This window comes from Rhagoletis zephyria, unplaced genomic scaffold (genome assembly GCF_001687245.7).
Source record: "Rhagoletis zephyria isolate East Lansing unplaced genomic scaffold, Rhagoletis_zephyria_1.1 Rzeph_scaffold_00334, whole genome shotgun sequence".
NCBI lineage: Eukaryota > Metazoa > Arthropoda > Insecta > Diptera > Tephritidae > Rhagoletis > Rhagoletis zephyria.
In genome coordinates this window covers 116,357-139,816 of record NW_016157418.1, presented here as the reverse complement: position 1 = coordinate 139,816, position 23,460 = coordinate 116,357, and the positions used below count along the sequence as shown (strand labels likewise).

The window sequence follows — 23,460 nt, the reverse complement described above, 5'->3', positions numbered from 1 at the left end:
GCCGCTGGAGTTAAGGTTGAAATTCATAACACGTATTTATTTTATGGTAAGCAATGGTTTGCAGAAAATGAACCCAATGGATGGCGCTGCAGACGAAATGTATAGAAACCCCGTGTGGTTGGTCTGCTTTGACCCTATATTTAAGTTATACGAATTTAGTTTTCAGATGTCTAAATGTAGGATGGGGTTAAGTTTTTCTGACGCACGATCATGCGGTCTTGCATCTACCCAGACATCAGTTCATAAATTTTACCACGAATTGTAAAAGTGGTGAATTAACAAGGAAAGACCACCGTAGGTATATCAATTGCTTCATTTGAAAGATACTTAAGAGATCACACAACTCATTTAGCAATGTACCGGAAAACTTTTCATCCTGTGGAACAGCGAGCATTCTTGGCCCTCCTATAACAGGAAACGCACTTCTGTGCTCTTGAGTTTCCCTATAAGAACTTTTATTGGCATACGCATCGCACCAATGTTGTAGTTGCAAGATCATACAAAAAGATTACGCGTGCCTGCCAGAGATCTCACAGGTGGAAATAAGGGATTGGTATTCCATATGGTATCACAGCGTTACTATTATTGGCCTATGTGTGAGGAGGATACTGCACCTTAGTGGTTTCAACTTAAATCAGAAATTTTGACTCTACAGACTAATTTTGTTTTTCAACGCTCTTTTGCATTGGCCAACGCAAAAGCTCTGATTAGGCGCCGCGAAGTAAGCGGGCATTGGCTAGTTACTAATAAAAATGTGTGTGAATTTAAAGACATTTAATGCAAATCGATATATTTGTGCCTTGAAACGCGCTTTTCATAAAAATCATTTTCCATTCGGAGGCTGCTCCAAATTGTAGGTTCCTCCATTTGTGTTATACTTAACAAAAGTATAAGTACCAAAATATTATTGTTAGTATTATTTATGAACATATGATTAATCTAAATGCATATGTACATACAAATTGTTATCGCTATAATTGGCATCTATATATATGTAAATTTAGAACAAAAATCTTATCCTATGACTGATAAAGAGGAATTCTAAAAAATGGTTAGTAGGGCAACCCAAAATATGTTCGGGCATGTTAGCAACACGCTGATGAAATGCTTAAATGTTTTTCCAAAAAATATAAAGTTTGAGTTATACATATTTCTTAGAGCATATTTTGCAATAAATGCATAATTTCGGATACTCTGCGTTGCGTTGTTAAAAAATTTCTGAAATAATAACAGTATAGTAACATTGTGACGAAAATGAAATAAATATCGAAGTGCACGTTCTCATCGTGTTTATATAAAGTTTTTTTATGTGTGAGAAAGATAATACTATTTACATGTTTCGCTCTTGACAGATAAGTTGCACACCATTGCGCCTCCTAGGAGAACTCCCATGTTAAATGCGACAGCAGAAAGCATGGATGATAGATTTGATCAGTTTATTTATGTATACAAGAGCAAGTAGCCAAGCTAAGCAATAATTTCTGTGCAAATTCTGGTACTACAATATTCGGAACACGAAATTCCGCTTAGCAAAATTCTGCTTCTCAAAATTCTGATTTTTGAAAATTCTGCTTTTTGACAATTCTGCTTTTCAAAATACTGAATTACAAAATTCTGAAGTGCGCACTTTTTAAAGTAATGACATGTCCTATTTAACATTGTTTACATTATATTTTAAAACAGAATTTTGATTTTCAGTATTTTTAATTAGTTTGAAAAAAACGTTTATTACTGGAAATAATCATAACACGAAATATATATTCTTCTGAGTTTTGAGCAGTGCATGACAGCATGCATCGGAGACAGAAACCTTTTTCAGAACGTAAAACCGTGGCGAAGGGTGGCATCGCCGCAAAAAGTAGTTGTTGTAGGAAGCAATTCCCAGTTTCTATAACCTTGTATTGAATTTACAAGAACTTATTTTTGAAAAATCTCAAATTTCCAGAAAGGGTAGCAAGAAATTAAAATGAAGCAGCTTATAAAAACTATTAAAAACGAAATTACTTATGTAAGTCGGAAGATGGAATTTGGACGGATCAAACCAAAAATTTAATATTTCTCGTGGTGAATACAAACATCAGAATTTTACTTAGCTCTGGGGCTGGTTAAATTTTGAAAGCTTCTAAATATATATGTATATACATACATAATAGGTTTGTTCCACTCTCTACTTGTAGAAAAACTCGATCAAAGTTCAAACTGTGAGCGTATATTAAAGAAACTCTAAAACTTAATTGTGGAACGCGTATGTATGTATGTGCAACTCGAAGTGACTTCGAGTAGCTTGTGGAGCAAACCTAACATTGTTTGGCGGTAATAAAGAGTCAAAATCAAAATGAAAGCTGAAAAAAGCATAAAAACGTGTACGTTACTTGCAAGTTATAAAGTAGATATCAATTTTAACAATTTCCGCAAACACAAAAATAACCCTGCAGGAAATGTATCTAACTATATGCTAACTTTAAATTGATTAGAGAGGAGCTAAAATTCACCCATTATCTGTATATTTTCTTTGACGAAATCTAACTATATTTCTATGGCGATGGCCGCGAAATAGTCAAGGGTGGTTTACCTCTGCATTAGATGTACTCAAGGGTGGTTACCTCTGCATTTGATGTAACTAACTTCTAAGTAGCTACTTTTGGACATAAAATAGCAATATTTATTTTAATACATTTCGCATTTTTTTTTTCATATTCTGCTGTAGGTCCCATATTCGAACTCCGTCAGACATAACTTCAAAATGATAATATGAAATTTCGATCTTCCTTTTATTTGTCCTCAATTCGAAAAAGTATTTACGAAGTGCAGGATATTTAAATAGAAACGCGTATAAAGAAAACAATCTCCTTCATTACTCCTGCATTACTTGTCAACTAGTTCTAAGTTAGCTTTTTGTAGCTAACCACAAGTTATATATTTTATAGAAATCCCGCAAAAAAGCTAACTACAAGTGGGTTATTTTTTATCAATTGATAATTTTTTTCTGCAGGGAAAGCATTCGCACGAGCGTTTGTTTGGTTTTTCAATTGTCAAAATTTTACTTTGCATTTGGCACAGCAAAATTCAATTTATTCATACACCATAGTACATTTTTCCAACCCGTCTCACCACGGAGAAAAAGTTACCGATTCGCACACAGCCAAAGATGCGAATATGGTAAATTTTGTCAGATTTTATCTACCACAAAAGCAGATTTTTGAAAGACGAAAGTGCGAAAAGCTGAGTTTTGTGAGACAGAATTTCAAAATGCGGAACTTTCAAAAGCAGAATTTTGAAAAAGAAGAATTAGAAAAAGCAGAATTAAAAATATACAGAATTTTGATGGAGCAAAATTTTTTGACATTTTGCAGAATTTTGCGATATAGGATTTTGTAATACAGCGTAACGAGACGCTCCCATCCATATATATGTATTAGGCATATTTATATATACTAGTGTTCGCCCAGCGGTTGAAATTCAACCGATAAAACTAAGGATAGTTTATGTAAGTTGAATGAGCTAAAATAACATTAGTTGGAATGGGTTAACTGGAGGGGAGTTTAGCTTAGTACTTGGCATAACATAACATAACCATNGTGTGTCTATATACAAATGTACTGGACAAACTTCGTTTGTCTAGTTAGAGATAGGAATTGTTTTGAGTTTTCTATAAATAAAGGCTCCGCGCAATCGGAGCGTCAGTGTCCTTTTNGGAGCAAAATTTTTTGACATTTTGCAGAATTTTGCGATATAGGATTTTGTAATACAGCGTAACGAGACGCTCCCATCCATATATATGTATTAGGCATATTTATATATACTAGTGTTCGCCCAGCGGTTGAAATTCAACCGATANTTACAGTGACTACAGTGTTATTACTTTTCACACACACACATTTATTGGCATATTTTAAGTAAGCGCTTAAAACAAGTTTTTAGGGGCATATTTTTCGTTGGCCTAATAATTAGAAATTAAATATAAGGCAATCGAAATATTATTGTTTCGGTGTGCGGTGGCCTGCAGCAGCGAAAGCTGGAAAAATCGAAAAATTATTGGCAGAGATTAACAAGAATGGTTAATATTTGGATTTAACAAATTCACATGAATAAAACTAGTCACTAAAATAGATTTTGGCGTTTTATGCGATATGTAGCATCGCTAAATATTTGTGGCTTAAAAAAATATGCGCAACATTTCAGTGTTTATGCTTTCTTCTTTCAAGCGCCGTTTCTCGGATAATTCTTTTTGATCGAGCGATACATAATAAAATAGTCATAAAATTCGTTCTGAAAGATGCACAATTGAAAGAGAAATAAATCTTATAAATGGTCGAATTGTCATCTGTGGCCGATTTAAATGTGTTATCTGAGTCTTAGGGTCGTTTTCACCATCTCTGGTTAACACTAATGCCCAGTTATACACCATTGCCGATGTTACCGGCACAATGTTATAGGTATGCATGAAGACAGTTGGTGAAACCAACTTTCAGTTGACTGAAAAGTCAGCGTATATAATTCTAAATAAGATTACAATCAACGCTTCCACTGTGTTGATGTACTTTTGTCTATATCTGGACTCCAAACTTCTATGGAGATCTCATAATGATGTGACCACATCAAAAGCTACAAAAACATGGTGGTGCAATCGTCCAGCAGGCAAGTCTTCTAGGTGTAGCCGAGATCCTGAGACCAATGTACACTAGGGTGCCCATCGAAAATGCTTCTGTTTTTTTGGAAATTTCAAGACCCTACCCCCTAATTTTATTCGTTTTCATGAGAAATATTTTTGTGTGTTTTTATAGATTTTTTAAAGGTCATTTAGAGGTCGCGACTTGTCATTAACAAAACCTGAACGTAGCATAAAAGTTATTTCAGAATAAACGGACACAAAACGAACCTAGCTGGGTAGAATTCTTCCCAAAAGTCAAAGGAGGGTTAATAGGAAGAAGAAAACAGCGGTGACAAAGCACTATAGAACTTCGAATGTCAAAAGCTATAATGAGAAAATTCAGACTAATAGCTCGGTTATGCATACTTGGTATTGCATAAGAATTGTCACATAATTAATCTGCTAAATGAGCTTTGCGTGTTAGTGGTTACCCAACGCACAGCATTACAGATGTAGAAGTCAGCGTTAAAATGACATTCTATGCAGACTGCAGAAGTTTACGTAAAAAAGTTTTGCCACCTGATAAAAAAATTTAATTCAAATTACTACATGTAAAAGGGCTGCCACCTGATTTTATAATTAAATTCAATTTGAATTAAGGGTATTAGATAATTTCTTTATGTCAGACGAAAAAGGTTTACCCGCGGTTTTGATTTAAAAATAAATTGACCAGGACTGTCATCTGTTTGAAAAGTCGTATTAAATTAAATTATATTATATATTGAAATATTTGCGTCAAACAAAGGAGTATCAAAAAATATTTAGTTTGAGCATTTACAACAATTAAAGACGGTTTCCACCTGTTTAGAAAATTAAACTCAAATTATTTAATAAGTCAAATGAATTATTAAAGTATGAGTATAATTTGACATGAGTTAAAAATGCTTTTTTCTGAACTTTATTTAAGAGGGTTGCCATATGTTTTGGAAATTTAATTCAGCTTGAATTAAGGGAATTAGATAAACAATTTAAATATGTATCGCAATATGTGTGTCAGTCGAAATAGTTTAACAAGGTTTTGGTTTAAAATATTTTGAATAGGGTTGCCACCTATTGTAAATTAGAATTTAATTAAAGTATGCATAAGTTAAATGAAATATTATAATATGACGTGAAAAGAAGGCGGTAAGATATGCTTAGTTTGAATATTAAGAATATTAAAGAAGAAGAAAAGAAGAAGAAGAAACTCAAATTATTTAATAAGTTAAAGCAATTATTAAAACTATGGGTATCAAATGAAATGGGTTTAAGCAGGCTTTATTTCTGAACCGTATTAAGGAGCGTTGTCACGTATTTAAAAAATCAAATTTAACTTAATTCATCAGGCACACTAAATAAGTAGGTATTAAAATATCAGGCGCAAGAGATTTGTTAATTTTATAACTATATTTTAGGAGGGTTGCCAGCTGTTTCCGAATTCTTAGCTAACTAGCACATCTTAGCACACTTGAGTCACTCAAACTGGGCAGCAAGAGATACTCATTGAGCCGGAGTTTAATTATAGGAAACATGGTAAGCTTTCAGTGGTAAGGGAAATCTTTAAGGATTTCAAATATTGTTGTTACTCTCTCTATGCACCTAAAGGTCAGTCCACAGTCACAAATTCCCTTTATGAAAAGGAAATGAATCCGTTACTTATAATGAAAATGACTGAAATTATGGGTTTGGCGGAATCCGAATATGCGCTCAAAGTGCCGAAGGTACAAGCAATTATCAATGCCACACACACAACAGGTGTCTTTGATTTGCTGCTAGTAGAACAGTTAAACCATGAAGCCCTTCTCGCCTTGGCTCACATCTATAAAGTACCTGCCGTCAGCTCTGCCACATAAATATGCGCAACAAAACTACATGAGACAGATGGTTGGCATAATTTCGCCTTGGTCGTATGTCCCTTCTGGGTTTTTACCACTAACTGAGCACATGAACTTTTGGGAACGCTGCTATAATGCCTACTATTCACTGCGCATGGATCTACAACGTGAATTTGATTACTTCCCAAAAGTAGATGCGCTGTGGAGAAATACTTTGGATATGTTTGTGCCAAGCAAAGAATTTTAAATCCTATTTTTTAAACACTGAAATTACTCTTTAATGAAAGCTAATTATTCTTTGTGTTCAACATATTTATTCCCCTGTTAAATTCTCCAAAGCTTCAGCGATGGAGAAAAATCTCTCTACCATATTCATCAATAGCTACACACCCTTAGCGCCGCACTGTGTTGCGGCTAGTGGAAAAGTAACTTTTTTCCGATTATTTTTTTCAGTGTTTTTAATGATGCAATTTTATCACAGACATTCCAAGTAAACAAAAAACACATAAAGCTTATTTTTATGTTGGCCCGTTGATTTTTAATTGATTTTAGAAGTCAAATATACAAAATTTTCACGAAAAGAAGGGATTTCAGGGCTGTATTCAAAATGATCTCATTTGATTTTGGTGACAGATATTTTGATTCGGAAAAAAAATCTGCCTTCGGACAAGTATCTTCTGTAAAAAAAAGGAATGTTGTTTGAGACATTTTCATATGCACCTTTTTTAGAGCGAAAACCCGACTAAAGGTCCATTTTTCCTTTAAATTTGGGTTAGGTAAGCAATATCTAAAAAGTCCCAGAGAGTCCCAGTTCCAAACCACTACAGAAATGTTACATAATTTGTTTTCAACGAACTGTGAAAAAATCAGCTGCCCATACCTGCCCTCCTGGGAGTTATAGCGATTTTAGTATATCACTCTCAGTATTTATTCCATAGAAATAGAACGGAAATTCTCGGAATCACTTATTGAATAATTTAATCATATTGGTTTTCGGGTGACTTTCCGTCATCCCACGTCAAATTTTTATTATTTTCAGACCGGTTTCGGCTAATCGCCATCTTCAGTGTTTTCTTTTTNCTCCTTATTTGCTTTTTTTAAAGTCTCCATTACCCTCTTAATTTCTTTCTCATTGCTAGCTACTAATTCCTTGATTTCCCTATTATGATTGTTTATTAGGCTTTCGAATTCCGTTTTCTGTTCGCATATATTTATTTTGTTGCTTTCCGCTATTGATATCATTTGTTTGAGCGCATAATCAACATTCGATATGTATGTAACACAGTCATCACACATGAATCTCAAGTAGGGGCAATTTACTAAACCTTGCAAACAGTAGTCATCTATAGATGCACACGCTTTGGTTTTGTGATAGACTCTACCACACACACCCGCACAGTGCAATCCAGTTTTATCTCTTATGCCTTTTCGGCACTTGTGACACTCTTCCATTATTCACTCAGCCACCGCGCTTTTGTTTACCGTTTTGTTTATTTTGTGCAAAAGAAAGTGGAATTAGAAAAATTATTATTTAGAGTTCAACTCTTGAATTCAATATTTTTCACTTGTTTAAAAATATCTCATTACTGGTATAGAGTCACTATCTCGTAAAACCATCAGCCGAGTTTATACATGAATATAAGTTTGAAATATCTCGATTTATAAAAAATTATTGCAGAGCAATCAAATGCACGTCTATTCACGTTGACTTCTCTCTATCTGCTTGGAGATGTAGCTTATTGGGCTGCGAGTTAACCGATTACTTAAAAGCTAGAAATTGCATATTGCTCTTCAGGCCGTTATCTACAAAGACTCCACTTTACTCATATGAAAAATTAATCTTTCCTAAGTCTGAATACTCTGATGATTTATGTAATTGTACCTCAGTTTAACTACAAAAACTCTACTAGGCTGTTTTTTGTCAATGCTGTGAGAGTGTGGAACTCTATTCCTGCCACTATTAGGAGCAAAATCAACAAAAGCAACTACNATGGTTTATAGCAAGCTTGATTCTATTTAGGTCATCTCATAAAATTGATACCTTATTCAATCATATTACGCGTTATGTTTATGGACTACGAAAGTTTGACCACATATTTTATTTATTTATTTATTTATTTATTGACAGTCTTTAAGACCTATAAAAAATCTTGTCAATTACATTATAAACTTATTTAATTTAATTGATTGCTCTTCTACTAATACTATACATTAACATTTTTCTTATTNATTTTAAATTTGTTTGTTTTTCCTTTTGGATTTGTTTTGTTTTTTTTTAATATCTCTATCTAAAATTATATATTAGCACACCCTAATGTACGTGTTTTTATCACACACGGAGGACTCTTTGGCACACAGGAATCTATATATCATGGAGTGCCAGTTTTGGGTATGCCTTTCTTTTCCGATCAGGTAAGTTGGAAAACAATTCTGGTTACCGATCTTTTCGTTTGAATATGCAAATGTTCTGCATAAATTAGTGAATTTTTATCGACATATCGATTTTGTTGTTAGCAATTTATTGACATTTCTTTTTGTTGGCATATTTATCGATATTTTTGTATCGGCATATATAAGCAATGGCACCGACTGATTTTACCGATGTGCCTATCGATTTTATAATCGTTTTATATATTACACAATCTATCGATAACTTTATCGGAATGGTATTTGATATCGTTACAGCTATTACTATTTTCTCAGAAAATATTGGTACATATTTGTATACATTTTTATCGATAAACATATTGTAAATATATTGTATCGATATTAATTTAGATAATGCTATGCATGTGCCAATTTTTATTATCGATATCAAAAACAATACCTGTTGATAACGGTTATTCATCGTATTCGTATTTGTTTCTCAGCTCGTATTGCCAAAGACGGTTTAAACAAGCTCAGTAGTTCAGATTTTTCCTACTGGGCATTAGTTAAAGTAAATATTTTGTTGCCAAACAAACACAGCATTCACTAATTGGCGTTTTGCAAAATTTATTAAAGTTTATATTACTTTATTTCATATAAATGCATATACTTGCTTTCTGGGGAACCTCTTGATTGATATGCACACAAAAGTAGCTAAATTCTTGAAGCGAAGAGAAATTTGAAGCAAATCCAAATTTTGAACTCTTCTGAAGAAAAGTAATGAATTGAAACTAAATGGAAAAAGTTAACTATTTCTCAAACATCGATTTGCAATTAAATTGAGTTCTTGAAAGGAAACTAGAAAATTAAAAAATAAATGGATACCTCTATATGTATGTATGTATGTATGTATGTATGTATGTATTGTATACCAAAAGCCACCGATATGAAGTGTTTGCATTACTTTCTAAAACTAAGTTTTGAGGCGACTTTTTATTTGCGTTGAGTGGAATTATTAGCAGCGGATAAAGGCTCGTCAGCTCGCTTTGTCGTAAATAATTTATTTACTCACCAATAATTTCACAAACCATGAATACCAGGCATAGTACGCTTGCTATTATCAATTTTTTCCGAGCCTTAATATCTATGCCTTCTGTGCGTTGACGATGGCAGTGGTCGCGCACTGAAATGATATTAGAAAACAGAGAAAGAATAAACATAAATACTTTCGAAAGTAATTATAAAAATTTAGGTGGCCAAATAGAAAATATTATAGAGTTGTTTCTCGACGAACAAATAAATTATTTTTTTTTTTTTGTTCCAAGGTGTAGTGAGCCATTGGTGAACTTGGGCCCTTAATGAGCTATCCCTTTGTTTAATTCTTCTTTAATAAGCCCCAGGTGTTGGATAATAATTCTTTAAAAGGACCTTGTAGATATATAATACCAGAAACCAGCCAAGTATATTGCGGACTGGCACACATAAGGACAAAGTTGCATAACGGGATAATTGCGATAAAGGATACTTAGCCACAAACTTCATAAAATTCATTCTCAATCATATATATAAATACCCTTATACCAGCAGCAAGAGTGTGCAAATTTATGAGTTTTGAGTTATTGGGTTGACTTGATTAACCTTTGGATATAAAAGTGGAGTTAAGTCTCGTAAAAAAAAAACCTTCCAACTTGATTTCCCAAAATTTTCATTTTTACACATTCATTTTTCTGGCATACGGGGGCGCCGATATGTATGTACACTAGGTCGGAATTACAAGTCTTGCACCCCTAGAATTCTTTTATGCCGAAAAATATATACCCCCTTTTTATTTTGAATCCAAAAAATATTTAGAGAGTGCTCAAAGCGCTCAAAGTTTTCCATGGAATTTATATGGTCAAAAATTAATTTTCGTAGAGATGAAATAGAATACTTAAAAATCAATATATTTCGATCGGAAAACTCTGGTGCTCTTCAGTAGACTACCAATAACAATACCCAATTGTTTATTTTACAATTTTTCATTAATAAAAAAATTGTTGATAGGTTCTCCAAAACCCATATAAAATGTACTGGGGGACTAGTAAAAAATCGTTAGTATTAAAAAATTATAAACCAAAAAAATTGGGCATTATGAATGAAAGTCTCCTGAAGAAGTGTTTTCGGATCAAAAAATATTGAATTTCAAGAATTCTATACCATATCTACGAAAATTTGTTTTTCCCCATATAAAATATCTTTGAGCGGTTTGACCGACCTCTAAATATATTTCTATTTCAAAATAAAAACAAACAGGGTTATATTTTTCCCTACATATATATATATATATATATTTTTACAGCTGTAGTACATGTCCGCGGATATCTTGGGGGTTGCGGAAGGGGGTTTTGCCCGATGTACGACGCACCGTTCCTTTCAACTCTCTACCCACGGCCTGAAGGGCTATAGTTGGCCCCTTTCTGCACTCTTCGCCGGCCACCAGCATTTCTGAGAAAGACCGTGCGATCCACAAGTGTGTACCGGCACTCACCGATAGTCAGAACACTGTGAGGAGTCACACAAGTTCATCTAGCAACTGCCATCGATACTCTCGCCGTTGCATGGAGCCGCCAAACGATCTACAATTATCGTTTCTCACGGATATTCTCGCATTATTCTGATTGGACGGTCATTCAAAGGAGCCACCATTCTTATTTTTTCCGAAGTAAAATATTCGAGTGTAATCCTATATGGAAAACATTTATGGAAGTCTTAAGTTGAACAAGTCCAGCATTCTGGCAATTTAAAAAGTTAGTCTTAATTAGCTTCGACAATGTTCTTATCCAAAATCAAAGGACGAGCACAGTGTGCTGTACGGGAGCTTTTTCTACAACAACGAGGTCTGCTTTCTATGCAGCTCAAAACCTGCTGTCACTTACTATCATATTTTGTCCACAAAAAGGCTCTTGAGGCTGTGCATTTAGGCTTGAAAGAAAATAGCACCGGTATGCTATAGAGTGGAATGAGACGGAAATGGCTGAAGGCTGAGATCTACACGTTAATGTTAAACAGTTATCACAACGTTGAGTTCCCTGAGGCTGACTGCTGGTTTAACTCCTATACCGGGGTTTACACAATGCAGAGCCATTTACTGATGGCACAGTATCAACATCTGCAGTCTATATTGAAGGTTACTCCGCTCTCTTGGGAAATATTCCTCGGTATTTAAGTTGAAGTATTTACAACCCCCAAGCCCATGGGCTACGTAGAGGTAAATTGGTGGAGGGGTAGAAGTATATGTGCCTGGCTGAATTACGCAGGAAAATATAACAAATTTGCTTTACTTTGGGTGTCAGGTCACAGGGAAGTACTTGGTAATAAGAAAGACATCTGACTATTTGGCTCGCGCTTTCGCCCATCGAAGCCACGGTTAGAAGCTGATTGAATGTTTGACTCAGCAATGCCTGAGAGGCTTCAAAGGGCTGCCGGTGGGCAAAATTCATATTTCCCTCAATATCAAAAGTAAATAGTGATCGGCCTACAAGAGAAATCCCTTTCCCTTCCTGCCTGAAAGATGATGATGATGATGATGCTTCTGCCGCGCCTTTGCAAGGATTCTGGTATGAGACTTTTGGCAACGACGTGCTTAGAGATGAATACCTCACTTCTTTAACACTCAACGCACTTCTATGATTTATTCTCAGATCATTTAGATTTAAAACAGATGCATTCAGTAGTTGAAATACCCTTTTTTTATTTCCATTTCACGCCTCCTTTTCAACTAATTTTTGAATAACAAGAAAATCTTAACATAATAAATTTTTTACAAATGATTTACATCTTCATAACTCTAAAGAAAGGTCACTAGCTTACAAAAAGATTTAATTTCTTTAAAACATAAGGCCGTAACCCATTCGAGCTCTATCATTCTTTCAACTTATTTGTTTTTAATATGCATAAATTTTACAAAAATCGTGCAAGGTATGCAACTTTAAAAGCATTTTCCATAACGACTTTTCAATATTCAAAATGAATTATAACACCAAAGACACCAGCAACAATTGCAACAGAGGTAAGTGCAGCAGAAGTAGTGGCAGCAGCGACGGCAGAGGAGCGAACACCATATGCAAATAATAACCCGCCAAGGCAGCGGAAAGCGCCAATGAACAGCAGCAAAAGCGCATTGCTCATACGCACTGTTGAACTAGCAGAAGAGTGCTCGGCTGTATGGTGTATATGTATGTAGGTATGCACATTAGACTGTACCACCTTAAAAGCAAACAAAACAAGTACGTCGTACTTCGAAAATTGTTATTTTTTTGGCGTAGGACGTTTTTCGGCAATACATTTTCTTTTTTGTTTTTTTTTTTTTTTTAAATAGTTCTGCTGGAATAATCAAAATACGTCCTTAGCAAAATTTTGATGATATTTGGAGAAATATAATCTACTGACATTAGGGTGGTTAGGTTAGGTTAAGTTGTTAAGAACTCACATCGAGACAAAAACTTCGATATATTATATATGCTGAAGATATGACGAAAAAACTTGTAAAAAAATTAGAAAAATCGACAAACAAATTTAAATTGTCGTAAATCGTAATACTTCCTTAGCAAAAGTTTCATGAGTTTTATTTTATTGGCATTAGGGTGGAACGTTACGGTGGTAAAACTGAGATCTGGTGTGTAAATACTAAGTAGAACGGGGTACTTTCGGTCAATGAAATTTGGAACAAACAAACATTGTCTGGTTTAGACAAGAACATCGATATATTACACCGTGCGAAAAAGACAAAAAAAAATCAAAACACACAAAACAATCAATATACTCACGAAACTCTGGGCCAAATAAAGAAAAAAATATGATTTAACAAACAAAAAAAAATTTAAAAAATTCCGTAGAATTAAAAAAAAAATTAACGTATGTTGGTTTAAAAACGGGAATAAGTATTGCAAATGTGAATTTAATTAAAATATTTTTTTAAGCTAACAAAGTTAGAAGGACGAAATTCGAGGATTTTGTCGTGTGTATGTTAGTCCTTAATACATAATTTTTACGAAAATAGGTATGTATTGCAAATTTTCAAAGCTGTTGAAGGACATAGTTTTAAAATTAAATTTTTCATGCCCATCCGTCCTTATACACCAAAAAATGTAATACTTTTTAATTCTACAGGATTTCCTCTTTTTTTATACCCACAGTGTTATTCTACATTTCCCTGAATTTTTAAATTCATCATATTTTTTTTAATTTCTAAGTCCTTTAAAAAAAAAATCTGTCTTCAGAGTGAAAAACTAAAAACGCAGTTTTACTATATTTAGCACATAGTTTCGCGAATATATCGATCACTAACCGCCAAAAAAATGTAAGCGGTTTTTTTTCGTTTTTTTTTTGATGCAGAAATACTTTTGGTTGCTCTATGGACATTTCTGCAACAAAAAGAAACTTTCGCTTACATCGTTTTGGCGGTTAGCGCTCGATATACTTAAATTTTTATTTTTTTTTTTTATTTATTATCGCATGGCGTTATACTTCAGCAACCGACTGGCTGTAAATGCCGAAGANTTTAGTTGTTTGTGTGTGTGTGTGTGTGTGTGTGTGTGTGTGTGTGTGTGTGTGNGAAATTCGAGGATTTTGTCGTGTGTATGTTAGTCCTTAATACATAATTTTTACGAAAATAGGTATGTATTGCAAATTTTCAAAGCTGTTGAAGGACATAGTTTTAAAATTAAATTTTTCATGCCCATCCGTCCTTATACACCAAAAAATGTAATACTTTTTAATTCTACAGGATTTCCTCTTTTTTTATACCCACAGTGTTATTCTACATTTCCCTGAATTTTTAAATTCATCATATTTTTTTTAATTTCTAAGTCCTTTAAAAAAAAAATCTGTCTTCAGAGTGAAAAACTAAAAACGCAGTTTTACTATATTTAGCACATAGTTTCGCGAATATATCGATCACTAACCGCCAAAAAAATGTAAGCGGTTTTTTTTCGTTTTTTTTTTGATGCAGAAATACTTTTGGTTGCTCTATGGACATTTCTGCAACAAAAAGAAACTTTCGCTTACATCGTTTTGGCGGTTAGCGCTCGATATACTTAAATTTTTATTTTTTTTTTTTATTTATTATCGCATGGCGTTATACTTCAGCAACCGACTGGCTGTAAATGCCGAAGATAATATCTCATCATATTATGACGAAAAATTGTAATTTTTTTCGAAATTGCCTTTTTGTTCTGATACGGTCTAATGTGCATGCATATGTACAGTGACGAGCAAAACTGTAACATGATGTAACACTTTTTATTTCAGCCACCGCTATCTTTCATAGTTCTAACGACTTTCATACTTTTGTTGTATATTCTTATTGGTACACTCCTACTCCCGCTCTCATAACGATTTGAGGTCAATCCAACAACAATAAAAAAACCTGGAGACAAAAATGTAAGTTAAGGCAAATGTTACAGTTTTGCACTCACTCTTAGTTTTGCATTTTACAGTTATCTTTTGCTTAGTTGGAAGTCAGATGACTTTTTTCTGTATTGTAATTTATTCAAGAAGTGATCACCAATAAATAATATGGTTAGTCAGGAAACATAAATGTAAATAATAGATTTACTGCGAAAAGGCGGGACCGCAGGGAAAGGGGCAAAAAATTGTTTAGTTTGCCACATGAAAATGTTAAGACTGAGAAAAAATATAGCCTAAAGTGTTACTAAGGACAAAGAAAGTCTGTCAAAATATATTACAGTCCGATATCTTGTGAACTTAGTAGCAAGTAGCGCTGCAGGCACTACTACAGAAGCGCTTAAGGTATTAAAATTGAATGGAAATCAGTAGATAGTGAGGCGAAAAATTGCCAAATTGAGCAAAATGGATCTTAAAAGACGAAAAAAGCAAATTTGATCAAAATACATGTGCGAGTGTGGCAGCGTTTTGCTGCATCGCACGAAAACCGGACCGTTGCCTATTGGGATATGTTAGGCCTTACAGAATGCAATAAAAAACACATTTTTAAGATTTAATTGAGGGTTATTTGGTCTGACAAGACTAAATTAATAGCTTTCAATCAGATGGCCGGGCATGGTATAGGATCAAAGGCCCAAATTAAGCCTAAGCGCATCATGTAAGGCAAGCTGTGAATCACAGTGGTCGGTCAATAATAGTTTGGGGTTGTATTTCAAAAATGTTGTTGATCCGTTTGTACGCATTATGCGTAAGGAACAGTATCTGTTCATATTTTAACAAAATTTGCAAGATGTAGTCAAAAAAATTCGAGTTTCTGCTGAAAAAGCAACCAAAACACACTGCACATGTTCGCAAAGACTGGAACAAAAGCAGAAATTTGCTAATTTGAAATGACCTCCACAATCCGAGGACATGAATCTCATCGAGAATTTGCGAAATCAACTAAAAGCGCATCTTACTAAGTATCCAAGTCCGTCCAATGGAGTACATGAGCGGTGAAAGCACACCAAGGATATATGGGAGGCTACACCTCCAGAATTTTTACAGACATACACATTAGGTATGCCAAATTGCAACCAGGAACTAAACAAAGCAAAAGCATACTGAACATTGTGTTAATAATTCTTTTTTTTTGTGAAAATTGTCAAAAAGTTATTAAAAATATATGAGTGCAAAACTGTAACATATGCCTTAATTTACATTTTTGTCTGCTGGTTTTGTAAATGTTGTTGAATTGACTTCAAATCGTTATGACAGAGGAAGCAAATATGTACCAATAAAACTATACAACAACCGTATGAATGTCGTTAGAACTTGGAAAGATAGCGACAGCTGAAATAAAAAGTGTTACTCCATGTTACAGTTTTGCTCGTCACTGTATGTATAGGTATATAAAGTATTTAGTTGTTTGTGTGTGTGTGTGTGTGTGTGTGTGTGTGTGTGTGTGTGTGTGTGTGTGTGTGTGTGTGTGTGTGTGTGTGTGCCTCTTCCAATGCAGCTGATTGCCACTTTGTTGGCGCCCGAAAGTCGATTAAATTCTTTATTGCATTTCGCATTCCCCTTAACCGTTTGCATTCGCACTCGCCCACTGCCGCGCTGCATGACTGATGCGCCATCAGGAAAGCATTTCGTAGCCTTCATATTGCAATGCTGACAATGTGCCAACTACTTTTCGATTTAAAATAAAAGATGTAGTATTAAAAAAAAAAAAAATGCCACCAAACTTTTATTTGCTTTTCGTTTGCTTTTTTTTATTTCAAAAAATATTTATTCCCCTTTTCATTTGATTTGTTGCATTTCATTCTCATTTTTCTTTTGCATACTTTTTCAATTTTGCACGCAGTGCAAATACAGCGTTCGCTCGCTGGCTTGCGCGTTTCGGCGACATTTGCATGTCTGCTACATACTTTGCCATTGGCGGTGCGCATTGTGACTACCCCAGCTGGAAGCGGCTGTGCCGAAGGGGGGTTACAGCGTGTGCGTCTGCTGCACGCTCACGCAACACAAGTGGCAACAAAATTAAATTCCTTTCAACTTCATTTCGCTACTTTTTGCCAAGTCGCTGCCCCGCGCGCCCACCGCTCAGCAAGCTGCCTTTCTTTCAGCTGCCTTTCTTCGACAAGAGACTTTTTTTGTTTTGCCACGCTTCACTTCGCTTCGCTTCCTCTTATTCTTTTTCTTACGTTCACTCGTATTTTTAATTTTGTTTCTTCTATGACTTCAACACTCTTTTGTTTGCTCTGCACTCGCTGGCACAGAAAATTCATTCGCTTAATATTCGTTTTTTTTTCGCTCGCCAGGCACTTATGCAATGCTTTACTTATATCCGCATTCACTCAACCATTCATTCATTCTATCGCACGCACACACTCACTCATCATTTCCTGTTGCATTCCAATTTTTCGCCGCATTTCCAGTTCAGTCAGGTTAAGGCGCAAATTTTAATTGATTTTCCTTTTTAACGATTCGCTTTCACTTTGCTACCCTGACAACAGCGATAGCTACACATCAGCAAACGCTGAGGCAACAACAATAAAATAAGGCAGCAGCCCACATTTAACAAATCAAATAAGAGTAAAAATAAGTTAAAAAATTTCAACTGACGAAAACTGTTGCTATAGCCCAGCTACAGGTGCGAGCCCCTCCGCGAATGGCTTTTAGGACTACGGCTGCGGCTTCGGCTACCACAGGAACTTCATGCACGCGCATGTGGCGAATGAAAAGGTAAAATCAAATCAATTTTATCCTGAGTGGTAGCCGTAATTTTTGCTTATTTTACCTTTTTCCTCTTTTGGGGCAATTGACAAGCAGTCAAGCGAAAGTGGCTGTAACAATTCGAGCTATCAGTTTAAGTCCTCAATCCCTTTTAAGTGTTGTTGTTTTTTTTTTTGTTTTTTTTTTTTGGTAAGCATAACGCCGCCGAAAATATTGCATGAGCGTGTGAAATATTGCGACTAGAATAAGGAAAGGGTTCTTGCCGATATACTATACATAAAGAGAATGTGTCGGAAGGAAGATAAAGTAGTTGTAGATATTTAAATACTACGTTATTTTAATAACGAAGAATCAGTTATTGGCACTATGACCTGCGTAAGACAGATGAAATACAGTCGACAAGATAGTTCGAAAGAATTTTGTTATTCTAGCACAAAAATGTCTTAGAAAAAAAGCTTCCTCGTTCACTACTCGTAGCGAAAATCTATTTTGGGAGAAAGCACTTGCATATAATATAGCCCGCGTCGCTCCAAAAGTCGCAATGGCCGAGTGAACAAAGCAAAGGCGTGCCATTCGAGAGATCCGAGTTCAAGTCTCAGTCTGAGGATTTTTTTTTTCTCTTCTCTTGTATTGTTTTCAAAATAAAATTATATATTTTTAATGTAATTTAAATTTTAAAAAGTTACTTTATGTATTTTTTATTTTATTACTTATTTTTTTATTAACTTTATTTACTTTTAATATATAGATGTTATTCTTAAGAAAAGTAATACCTATTTTTTAATTCATTTAATTTTGAGAAACTTATTGGTTTTTTCTTTTTTAAATAATTTTTTTTTTTAGTTGCATTTTTTTTTAATTTTCAGATTTTATTGTTTAAAAAGGAACATATTTTTTTGAATTCAATTTAATTTTCAGAAATTTATTTTATTTATTTTTATTTTAACTTGTTTTTCTGTTGTTATATTTTTTTGCTGTTAATGTATAGATGTTATTTCGTTACATGAAAAAATTTTTCTTATTTAATTTAATATTTAGGATTTTTTTTTAATTTTTTTTGTCATTTGGAATTTAATTTTTTGACTTTGATTTACAAATAAAGATATCATTTTTTAACTTCTATCATTTTCTTCTCTTTTTGATTTTTTTTTCTAATTTAATTCTTGATTTTATTGGTTTAAAAAAAATATATATATGTAAATATTTTTTTTTAGTTTTAAAAATATTTATATATATTTTCGCTCTAATTTTATTTTATTTTTATTTTGTATATTTTTTTGTTTTGTTTTAAAAAGAATAATATATGTATATATTTTTTGTTTTTATTTAACTTTTAAGAAACTTATTGCAAAAAGATCAATAGCATAATGCTAAGACCTCCTCGTGAGCAGATCTTTCATTTAATCTTTCGAAAGACAGTAAAGAGCTTGACAATTGTCCTACGAAAGACAGTTGCCAGAATTTTCCTGTTAGCTTATACACAAGATACAGTGACTCAAACAAGTGTTCACGTGTCGATTGGTTTTTTTTTTTAATTTGCAACGTTTTTCAAGTTATATTTTTTTGTTATTTTTCCATAAAAACCTTGCTTAAATTAAAGTTTCAAATTCTAGACAAAATTTAGGAAAATTCAACAAAATTTCATCGAAATTTAGAGCTTTTAATCTGAAACTTTAAAACATTTTTCGGTATGCGATTTTAGTCTCAAAAAGTGCAAGTTCAAAGCGGCTGTTTTGATTTATAATAACTTTTTTTGCTGATTTCTTACCCCTAGCGAGGTGATTCCATTCTATTAAAAATTGCTGCGAGGCATTTTTTTTTTAAGGCTTAATATTATTTTAATATACATACGTGCTATGCAGATATACATTTTGTGCGTATTTTCAATCATTTTCAAGCACCCTCTTTGCTTTCATCGTTTTTCCTCACTCTTTGTGATTTATTTTCTCCTTTGTGTTTACCCAGCTTTCCACAAGTGAAGTTTAATTAGTACTTTTGGTGTTCAGCCAGCGAGCAAAAGGTTTAACTTTCGACATTTGCACGCATATTTGTAATTACATGTTGGCTGGCCGACTACTAACCTGCTGACTGACTGGCAGATTGACACGCGAAATATTGAACGAATGTAAATGAAATTCCAGACGGACTGGCTACTTTAACATCTCAATTAATCGAGAAATATTATTTACATAATTTTATGAAGGTGGTCTAAAAAAAAGGTGTGCAGAAATGGATGGTGATTTTAAATGAAAAATTTACGTAAACAAATATGAAGCCTTTTTTATAAAAATTATATACATACATACTTATGTAGGTATTTAGAAATTCAAAGATTTATTTTTGAACAAACAAATATTTTATCAATCTAGCTAGCATGTATTTTTTTGCGCAGTATTTATGAAATGTACACACGTACACATGTATGTATAGGCAGATGTAGATACATTAGGGTGCCTCACCAAAAAAAAGTTGCGGTTTTTCACCGAAATTATACAACTTAATGTGGTTGTTAACGCTTGCCTGGTTAAAAACAATTTTCCTGTGGCGCATTTTGTTGTACAACAACAGATAACCTGATAACCAGGCAAGCGTGAACAATCACATTAAGTTGCATAATTTCGGTGAAAAATCGCATTTTTTTTTTTTTTGGTGAGGCACCCTAATGTATCTAACCCTAATATTTTTTAGAAATATTTCTTTCTTAGAATAGAAGGTTGTGCAACAACAAAATGCACTACAGAAAAATTATTTTTCACCAGATAACCTGTTAAACAGGCAGGCGTGAACAACCGCATTGTATTGTAAGAATTCCGCCAAAATATTTTGAAAAAATATTAAGATTTACGTGAGCTAGACCGATTTGAAAGTACCGCAAAAAATCTCATTATTTAAATTACGTTGATAAAAGTTGGAAACATTTTTATGCGAAGAAGTAATTTTATTATCAAAAAAAACCTGATTATTCTAGACATTTTCAAATGGCTCCCGCTCACGTAAAAATTAATATTTGTCCAAAATATTTCGTCGAAAGTCTTAAAGTATAATAAATTTAATAGTTCCGTTTGAAAAACAGTATCGATTTTAATTTATACGTTAAGTGATACACCCTAATATATTTGGCACGTGTTATTAAATATTTATACTTCAAAACTAGTTAATAAATTGTATTCAATAAAGAGCAAGTAATTTGAATTTACTTAGCTCAACAGCTAGCTTCATTTGAATGCATTTTTATTTAATATGTAGGAATGCGCCCATTTTCACCCTAGGCTCCGGCTCCCTCTACATAAATAATCAGAATTTGTTCACGGTGATAAATCTAAATTTATTGCATTTCTAAAACAGCGCAGACTCTTTGCTGAACACCGCTAAGTAAACAGTAAGTAGTAAGTGGACATACATACATAGTTATTGGCGCATGTACCGATAAATATAATATAATTAAAATACTTAAAACTAGGTTGCGATAGATATCTATCGCTATTTATTGGTATTATTTTACGCCCACAATATTACACAAAACTGTCATTCACCTTTTTGGTTAAGTGCCTGGGTTGGTTGTTTAGTGTATTTGCGATTTAATGTAGATTTGTGATTCAGTTTTTTAGCGACTTTTGCATTTGTCGTACTAAACAGAGTATAGCAAATACACCAAACTCATTTGTGTTTAGGGGAAAAGCATTTGCATGCAATTCTCAAATATCTCCTCGCTGAACATATTGAAGTATTTAATAAATAAGTCGCTGGCATCTGCAATGATGGTCAACGCTCCTCAACAAGCAAACAGCCGCTCAGCATGGATTCATGCGAAGGTGGCATCTTTATGGTAGCCATTGGCTAAGCACGCCTACCCGCACTCTGAATAAATCTGAGGTCATTGCAGAGCATATACTGATGGCAGAACCTTTAAATGTTTCTTTAGTTTTACTTAATGTTTAATTTTTTTTTATAGTCATACAATAAACCCCATATATGTAAAACGACATTCAAAACGGTGTATAATAAATATAAAAATTCAACAAATTTTCACCAAAATTTCAAACTTTTGATTCAGAAAAAAAAACATTAAAAATAACCTATATTTTGTAGCCACTTGAAGCTTGCACTTTCTTATACTAAACCATATTATAATGGGTAATAAAACTGTATACCAAAAAATTACCAAAAAATTCTAAATAAAGAGATTGGAATTTGGTGAAAATTTATTGAGATTTTATAATTTTGGTACAAAGTTTGAAATACTGCAGCTGACACACAATGGGACTACAGCGGCCAAAAGTAGTAAAAACGGGTTAGCGAATTCTGAAAGAGTAATTACGCAGATATGCAGCAAATTATCCAGCTAACCCAAACCGAAAAGAATTCTTGATAAAAAACGCATATTTGCAATCATGACACGAGCTTAAAGTAGGAACAATGTGAAAAAATAAATTTGTAAGAAAAAATTTTTATAAATCTTTTGAAATGTATAAAATAGTTTACTTTGAAATTTTATATAATTTTGTGAGTATAAAGTTTTTCGAGTGCTTACTTTAAAAAGGGATATAAAAACAAGTAATTTTTAGCAAAAAAAAAACGACTTAAAAAAAATATATATGTATGTATATATCTATATATTTCATGATCCAATGATCGCATCTAAACCAAATTAGTATGGGACCACCTCTGAGACACTACCTTTAAGGTGCAATTATTGAAATCGGTTGACGTGGTGCAAAGTTATGCGGTAACATACATAAAAAAAAAACAAAAAAAAAATATTCCGACGAACTGATAACCTCCTCCTTTTTTGGAAGTCGGTTAAAAAAAGAACTTGGAAGCGAGCTAAATTATACTTAGCATTAAATAAGCATTAAATATGCGCGTCATATCTCAAATAGTTCCAGCGGCGAGCAACGGCGAGTTCAGTTTCTATTCTTCCTTTTATACTTAGAGCCACATCCTGTAAAATTTATTGAATTTTTATTGTAGAGCTGAAGGGGGAGACTCTGGTGTGTATATAAAATAAATAATATGCAATATAAAATGCAAAATTGAAGAAGATGTAGATATTAATGACTCGCCAATCTATCAATCACATTCAACGCTCAGTCAGAAATGGGGCTTCCCTGGACGAGATCCGTTTTCGATGGCAAGAGTCCTGCTAGCCTTAGCTCAGCTTTTGTGGTATAAAATGTAGGTGAAATTGTAAGGTTCAGTGTAAATACATATCATGCACATAACTTAGTATGCTGGTATTGTAAACGTTTTCGTTTTGTCTTTTTCTGAATGAAGACAGAGGAACTTCTTTAGAAATAAAATAAATATGCCTGTTCATTTTCTCCAAAATTTATAGAATTTAGCACTTGGGGTCAAAAAAGTTGTGTAAAAGGTGGGCGCCGTAATAATAAATTCTTTATTATCTTCCAAGGAAATTCCAGGAAAATTCTGGCTTAAACGAGCAGGGCACACCGAATTTCATCAACAAAT

The 23,460-nt window shown here is 33.6% G+C and overlaps 1 protein-coding gene across 3 annotated transcripts in view; it reads right to left on the bottom strand.

Moving 5' to 3' along the window:
• Nucleotides 1-23,460, bottom strand: part of ZnT35C (solute carrier family 30 member 3) — a 220,484-nt gene that overhangs the window by 81,842 nt on the left and 115,182 nt on the right. For all 3 annotated transcript variants that reach the window (XM_017610719.1, XM_017610717.1, XM_017610720.1), the window contains exon 3: nt 9,905-10,015. In XM_017610719.1, coding sequence (XP_017466208.1) covers nt 9,905-10,015 — 111 coding nt within the window. The remainder of the gene's footprint in view (nt 1-9,904; nt 10,016-23,460) is intronic.